Source organism: Notolepis coatsorum (assembly GCF_963971535.1).
Source record: "Notolepis coatsorum genome assembly, chromosome: 7".
In the NCBI taxonomy this organism is placed as follows: Eukaryota; Metazoa; Chordata; class Actinopteri; order Aulopiformes; family Paralepididae; genus Notolepis; species Notolepis coatsorum.
This window is the reverse complement of record NC_140171.1, coordinates 94,716,096-94,724,735: the sequence shown is the minus strand read 5'-3', so window position 1 is coordinate 94,724,735 and position 8,640 is coordinate 94,716,096. Positions and strand designations below refer to the sequence as shown.

Below are 8,640 nucleotides of genomic sequence, written 5' to 3'. Positions count from 1 at the left end.
GGCGGGGGGGGGGGGGGGGGGGGGGATTAATGAAGTCGATCGGCACTTTCTCTGCCGATAAAGGTAACTTTTTCGCACCTACTCCCCAAACTCAGCATGCGCAGATTGACAATCCGTGGGAAATCTGCGCATATGCTCAAGTAGTAAAGTATGTGCTGACTATAGCTCGGCCGAGAAAGTTCCGATCTACTTGGTCTCCCCATGTTCAGGAGACTCAGGCGTATAAAAGTCTATTGGATCATGTCTCCAGCACCCCCACAGCCGTAGCTATAACCACTTAATATTAAGGCTCTCATCCACATTCAATCATTTTCTCACCCCGCTCTCTCCCTTGATTTCAGAATACCGGAAGTGTTGTGGTGGTCTATTGTGCACTTGTGAAGTATCCTGTTCCTCACTGCACGACGTCATTTGAGTATTTTGGTTTTCTTATACATGGGGTAATTGACTGTGCCACCAAGAGGCTCTGATGTATTCTGTGATGAGGTTACTGATTCCCATTGTTCTTTCCTCTAAGAGTCAGTTGCAAATATTGTTTGACCCTAAATAAAATTGGAACAAAAGGGTTATTGTAGTATCAGGTTTACTTAATAACATATCAAAAGTCTACCAAAATCAGACCACTAGAAAGGTCTAATTTTCAAGATGGCCACCGCCAGTTCCTTAAAAGACAATTACTCCTTTATTATTCATCCTAGACAAGTGATTTTGGTGTCTAACAACATGTTTTGGTGATCTAGGAATCCAGTTAGCATGTATAACTTATAGTGAAGTGATTACAATTAGATTACAAAAAGTACAATTATATATTATTAAGTAATGTAATGTAATGTTATTGGTTATTATAACCATATTTATGTTAAAAGAAAGTGATTTTCCAATGTAATTGGAAATTTCTCCTTTTTTTCACATGCAATAATACATAATGGTGATTTCACTTATAATTAACATTCTGTTGAAGCTTTCAGGATATTTATTTTGATAACAATAAGGATTAAATTCATTATTAAAATTTGTAAAAACAGGGCCACCTCGTGGTTTTTAGTTATTATAAAAAAAAATCTTTGATCCACAATAGATTTACAATTAGATTTACTAATCTACTACTAGTCATAAACTTCCCCCCATAAATGTTTATTAAGATAAGATAAGATATTCCTTTATTGATCCCCTTGGGGAAATGCAGACGTCATAGCAACATGGGAGAGGGAGGTACAGGTATGGGCATGGTAATAGGAGAAGTCATAATATAGGCAATCAAATTACAGTACAGATAAAAATAAGCAGCGTAAACAATATAATTAACTCTGAATATAAGCATAATGAGCAAGTAGGCAGTGTAATCAAAGGTGCAGATGAGTGTCTGTTTGCCGTATTAGTTATATTATATATTACAATAAATATGGTCAATAACACTTGGACTATATATCCGAATCCGAATATATACTATGAGTAAGTAAAGTATACAATATACACAGGTGAAGTATACATGAGGTACCCTAACTGGCGTGAGATACGTCATACGTTATACGTTGTAGTCCGTGCAGTTTAGGCGGTAAGAGGTTGCTGTCGCTCCACCCCACAAAGCTCTCCACCAGGGCTCTATACTCGTCCTTATTGTCATCTGTGATATAACTTACAATGGAGGAGTCATCTGAGAACTTCTGTAGGTGGCACCCGCTCGAGAGAGGTGTAAAGGGTGACCAGGAACGGTGACACCACAGTTCCGTGGTGTTGCTCACCAGCACATCAGAACGACTGCCCTGCAGTCTAACATACCGCAGTCTGTTGGTAAATGGACACCGCTAGCTACAAGCTAGCCCATGGGTATTGCTTTGCTTTAAAGTATCTATAGTAAGGGCGGCTGGGTAGCGCAGTGGACTAAGCACTCGCCTACCACCGCAGAGACTCTGGGATCGAATCCAGCTGTCAGCGGTATTTCCGGCTTGGTCAGTCGTCCCTACTAACACAATTGGCAGTGTTAGCGGGTGGGAAGTCGGTGGGGTATGTGTCCTGGTCATTGTAAACTGTGACTCCTACTGGTCAGTCGGGGCGCCTGTTCAGCAGGGAGGCCGACAGTGGGGCAATGCGCGCAACATCCAGGAAGGGAATTGGCATAATGACAAAAAATTTGGATGGGTGAAAAATACAGAAAGCCCAAAAATAAATAGAATAAAAAAATAATGCAGTGGAGAAGAAAGATAATTTATTGAACAATATCTGACCCTAAGTGTCCTGCTCCCTGTATATCTCCACCCCACCCACCTCTCTCTCTCTCTCCGCCCCACAGGGGAGCAGTCGGAGGAGTCGCCATGCGGCACGGAGCTGCCGTCTCGGCTGTGTCCCAATGGCACGGCGTGTCGAGGCGGCTGGCTGGGGCCCAACTACGGCATCACTCAGTTTGACAACATCCTGTTCGCCGTGCTCACCGTCTTCCAGTGCATCACTATGGAAGGCTGGACGGACATGCTGTACTACGTGAGTTCGAGTCCCACCCCTTGACGTTTAGAATTTTTTCCTCACAGAGAAACTTAAGGTTAACACATTGGGCGCCAGCCCCGAGATTTCTCGGGTTATCTCGCCAGCGGTTGAGCGCCAAAACCTGAATTTTATCGTTTTTTCTTTTATAATTTTTTTTGTCTGTGTGTGCGTGTCTGTGTGTGTGTGTGTGTTTGTCTGTGTGTGTGTGTGTGTGTTTGTTACAGAGTAACGATGTGGAGGGCAGTGCGTGGAACTGGATGTACTATGTGCCCCTCATCATCATCGGATCCTTCTTCATGCTCAACTTGGTGCTGGGTGTACTCTCAGGGTACGTATCACTCTGTGTGTTCTGTTGTACTCTCAGGGTACGTATCACTCTGTGTGTTCTGTTGTACTCTCAGGGTACGTATCACTCTGTGTGTTCTGTTGTACTCTCAGGGTACGTATCACTCTGTGTGTTCTGTTGTACTCTCAGGGTACGTATCACTCTGTGTGTTCTGGGTGTACTCTCAGGGTACGTATCACTCTGTGTGTTCTGGCTGTACTCTCAGGGTACGTATCACTCTGTGTGTTCTGTTGTACTCTCAGGGTACGTATCACTCTGTGTGTTCTGGGTGTACTCTCAGGGTACGTATCACTCTGTGTGTTCTGTTGTACTCTCAGGGTACGTATCACTCTGTGTGTTATGTTGTACTCTCAGGGTACGTATCACTCTGTGTGTTCTGTTGTACTCTCAGGGTACGTATCACTCTGTGTGCTATGTTGTACTCTCAGGGTACGTATCACTCTGTGTGTTCTGTTGTACTCTCAGGGTACGTATCACTCTGTGTGTTCTGGCTGTACTCTCAGGGTACGTATCACTCTGTGTGTTCTGGGTGTACTCTCAGGGTACGTATCACTCTCAGAGTGTGGATGTGGATGCCTTCTAGCCACTACCGTCCTGGCTTTGGCAACACTACCGTCGGTACCAGCAACCTAGCTAGCGACATTAAGGCAGAAGAAGAACACTCTACACTGTGGACATTACAGCAGAAGAAGAGTGCTCTACACTGTGGACATTATAGCAGGAGAAGAACACTCTACACTGTGGACATTACAGCAGAAGAAGAACACTCTACACTGTGGACATTACAGCAGAAGAAGACCACTCTGTGGACATTACAGCAGAAGAAGAGCGCTTTACACTGTGGACATTACAGCAGAAGAAGAACACTGTGGACATTACAGTAGAAGAAGAACACTCTACACTGTGGACATTACAGCAGCAGAAGAACCATAGATATCTATATAGAACACTAGATAGCTTACCCGCGCTGCCGGCCAATGTAGAGCGACGTCGTTGTAGGGCGGCCATCTTGCTCGAGGCAGCTCAGCTACTGATAACATTCATGTCTACTTTTTTACTTAAAGGCATTTTTTTTTTTTTTTTTTTACAAACCGCTTGAATCATAGCCACGTTAATAATGCTTGTAATAAACCAACCCGTTTGTAAATCCGTCGATATTTCAGCGAGTTATGCGTTTTTTTGTCTGTGCAGCTCACTCACCCTCACTCAAGGCTGACTCGAGCAAGATGGCGGCGGTTCAGTGACGCTGGTGACTCCACCTTAAGCTATCTAGTGTTCTATATAGATATCTATGAGAAGAACACTCTACACTGTGGACATTACAGCAGAAGAAGAACACTCTACACTGTGGACATTACAGCAGAAGAAGAGCACTCTACACTGTGGACATTACAGCAGAAGAAGAACACTCTAGTCTACACTGTGGACATTACAGCAGCAGAAGAACACTCTACACTGTGGACATTACAGCAGAAGAAGAGCACTCTACACTGTGGACATTACAGCAGAAGAAGAGCACTCTACACTGTGGACATTACAGCAGAAGAAGAACACTCTAGTCTACACTGTGGACATTACAGCAGAAGAAGAACACTCTACACTGTGGATTTGACCAAACCCAAGCTTTGCCCTCCCTTATTGACCCTCCTCCTCATAACTGGTACTTTCCTCTGTCAGAGGGCAGCACTCGGGACGGGCCAGTTGATCCCAATGGTCTCCATGCGTGGCATTGGGAGACTGAGGCTACCCAGTTTTGTTTACATTTGGATTATGTATCAAGCCTTTAACCCCTTTCTGACACTTAAGCAGCTAATAGCAGCACTAAGACGCCCCATTCACCCTGATTAGCATCCTATTGACCTATCAGCCAGCACACAACACAGGGTGTGTGTGTATGTGTGTGTGTGTGCGTGTGTGTGCACGTGCGTGTGTTGAGGGCCCATTGACAATCAAACGGAACTGTGCTATTCTCACTTCCAGCTACTGACACATGCACACGCATACGCATACGCACACACGCATGCACGCACACACACACACACACACACACACACACACACACACACACACACACACACACACACACACACACACACACACACACACACACACACACTACGACCTGGGCCCTGTTTCATGTACGTGGTTCAACTAAGTCGATCAAGATGTCCATTATCCAGCTTCAGTTAACCCGATGTTCGAAGCCAGGATTTTCCTGTTTCACAAAGGTGGATTCAGTCTCGTTAACTCAAGCCAGACTTGCGAGTCAGGCTAAATGCGCGCGGCCGTTTTAGGTGAAAAGCCAGCACGTATCGATGGCAGAGACCCTGATTCTCAACGGCATTGATTGATTAATTGATTTAAGACTTTATTGACAGATTGCAATACGGCTCAATCGCCTCGCCGACAAGTTAAATGCGTTATCTATAGGCTAATTCTAAGTCCCTCATTACCTCAATCAATCAGATTATATTTCTTTAAACTTGCCTGCTGGATTGAATAATCAAATGAGATCTTGCTAGCGACAATAATAAGTTAACTGTTATACAGAATTACGATACGGCCCTCTTGCCCATTGATTGATGTATAGTCAATCTTTAACTTATCTCCAATGTGGTCTAACGGGTTGTTCTTTTGACTTTCACACGGACGACCGGGGTTCAAGACCCTAGTCGTCTCCTTTTTTTTGCAATATAGGAATAATTCAATTTGGTGCACGTTGAGAGCTATATAAAGAATGACATCCTCAATGCATGTAGATTTATAATATTTTAACTTAAAACCAGGCTACTTTGGCGTATAATCATTAATATTATATTCAAAAAAATCATATTGGAAACACCAGGATTTGAACCCGGGTCGCAAGGTTGGCAGGCTTGAGCACTACCGCTGGGCCACTGTGCCAGATGGGATAAATTCATTGTTTATACATTAATGAACGAGAGACCCGTGTTTAGAATATTCCTTATTTTGAATGAAGTTTTATTTCTTTATCCTCATTCATTCATGTGACGTCAACGGCTCATTCAATTTCTCAAATCCGTCAAACAGCGCATCTCATCAGACATCTTAATCCCAGTTACAATTAAAATAACCACATTTTTGTGTACATCGCACGAGCGAGTGCCACCGTCGCCACGGTATATATAACGTGCATTATTTAGGACAAAGTGAATTTAATATCAGCATTTTGGGTCTATTTTACATTTCAAAAGCCCCCTCTGGAAGAATGGAGCACAAAAACGTAATTCAGAATGGTATAATGCAGATCGTAGACTGTGGGAATAGTTTCAGGAAACGAGCTGTCACTTCTTTGCGGGGGCGTGGCTCTGCGTGATCGGGCTAACTTGAACTTGAACTCTGCTTTCGAGCAGGCTCAAACTTTTGGATCTGTTGGCATGGTGATCTGGAAAATCCACGTACATGAAACCGGAAAGTCCGGCTAACCCAGTTATCCAGCTAAAGTTATCCGGCTAACTCAGTTATCCAGGTACATGGAACGGGGCCCTGCCTGATATACTGTCTGACTTCTTCTGCGAGTACACACACACACACACACACACACACACACACACACACACACACACACACACACACACACACACACACACACACACACACACACACACACACACACACACACACACACACACACACGTGGCCATGCCTGCCTTGATTGTGCAAAAATACAAATAGTAAAATAGAATAATAAAATAGACGATAATAAAATAGACATGATAAAAAGTAATAAGAATAAAATACAATACAATGCTAAGCTTAAGAATTAAAGGTAATGAGTACTATATACAATAATATACAAATATACAGTTATGTTTTTTAAAGTGACTTTTTTTGTTGTGTGTGAGAGAGTGCAGGTGAGGATGTGTGTGTGTGTGTGTGTGTGTGTGTGTGTGTGTGTGTGTGTGTGTGTGTGTGTGTGTGTGTGTGTGTGTGTGTTCATGTGTGTGTGTGTTCATGTGTGCTTGTGTGTAACTCAGAATCAAAGTGATATTGTTCTGGATCCTGTGGGTCCAGACGGATCTGTCCACGTAAGCCCTTTTGCATCTACAGTAGACAGATTTTCCGCCATTTGAATTTTGTACAAATCACTTCGCTGCTACTTCTACACATTTTAAGCAATCATCACCAAATTTGGCCCAAAGTGTTGATGTAAAAAGGAACAAGTAACTTGTTCAGATGTTTGATATTCCATATGGTTTTGCTATAGCTGGCCCACAAAGTTTGCTCAAATGCTAGGCAGCTGCTCGGCTCCCAGACTCTGGAACTCCCTGCCCCCACACATCCGACAGTCAGACTCACTCTCATCATTCAGATCACACCTGAAAACCCATCTGTTCAAACTTGCATATGCACTATAACCTCCATCACTGCCCAATACCCCCTGCTGTTTGTTTGTCTGTTATTTTAACTTCACTGTTTTTTATACTTCTTGTTGTTTATCTTATTCTTTTCTTAACCTTGTCTTTTAACTGCCTTGCTTACTGGGCATACTCACTATAACTGCACCCTGTGTGCCACTGTTTTATATTTCATACGTTTACATTGTTTGTCTTGTTTTTAACTCCACTGACACTTTTGCCAAGATCATTGTTTTAATCCTGATTGTTCTGTTCTTATGCCCTGTAAGGTGACCTTGGGTGATTTGAAAGGCGCCTCCAAATAAAATGTATTATTAGTTATTATTATATTGCCTGTGTGTGTACTGTGTGTGTTTGCAGACTTATATTATCTTTTTATGTGTTTCATTGAGGAATGAAATTCACCTGGTAAAACAAGATCAAATCATTGAGGATTGTGTGTGTGTGTGTGTGTGTGTGTGTGTGTGTGTGTGTGTGTGTGTGTGTGTGTGTGTGTGTGTGTGTGTGTCCAACAGTGAGTTTGCTAAAGAGAGAGAGAGGGTGGAGAATCGGTGTGAGTTCCTCAAAATGAGGCGGCAGCAGCAGATAGAGAGAGAACTGAATGGATACCTGGAGTGGATCTGCAAAGCAGGTTAGCACGCACACACACACACACACACACACACACACACACACACACACACACACACGCACACACACACACACACACACGCGCGCACACACACACACACACACACACTCACACTCACACTCACACTCACACTCACACACACACACACACACACACACACACACACACTCACACACACACACACACTGATTGTCAATGGTGTGAATGTCACGTGACAATCACTTGTTTAAAAATCAGAGCCTCATTCATTGTCTGTGGAGACCCAGATTTGACATCCCAGTGACATCACCGACTGGAGGGTCCTCCCTCTGATGTCCAGCTCTTCTGGGGCACAGGAAGAACATTATGCACATTCTTAAAATGGGTGGCATTCCCCTTTAAGAAATAATCTTGTGAATCACGTTCACCACTGAAGTCATCTTCTGCAAATCCACCATTGCTGCAGGCTTCCATTGTAGTGTCCTACAGTATGTGTCCTACGGGAGACTGCAATTCGAAACTGGCCCCTGTAAATGTACTAACCCAACCCCCTCCAATGTACAGTAAATGTCCTAACCCAACCCCCTCCAATGTACAGTAAATGTCCTAACCCAACCCCTCCAATGTACTGTAAATGTCCTAACCCAACCCCCTCCAATGTACAGTAAATGTCCTAACCCAACCCCCTCCAATGTACAGTAAATGTCCTAACCCAACCCCCTCCAATGTACAGTTACCATTTGCATGTTCTTGGTATCTGATTCTAGGGACATCTATGGATGTATTCCCAGTGTCAGAAATACTGTGTCTGTTACTAGGCTTGA

At 43.5% G+C, this 8,640-nt stretch overlaps 1 protein-coding gene across 1 annotated transcript in view; it reads left to right on the top strand.

The window, feature by feature from the left end:
• The window catches only part of LOC311231699 (voltage-dependent P/Q-type calcium channel subunit alpha-1A-like), a 188,165-nt gene that overhangs the window by 273 nt on the left and 179,252 nt on the right, over positions 1 to 8,640 (top strand). The window contains 3 exon segments of the mRNA XM_084318327.1: positions 2,291 to 2,478; positions 2,706 to 2,809; positions 7,722 to 7,837. Coding sequence (XP_084174453.1) covers positions 2,291 to 2,478; positions 2,706 to 2,809; positions 7,722 to 7,837 — 408 coding nt within the window.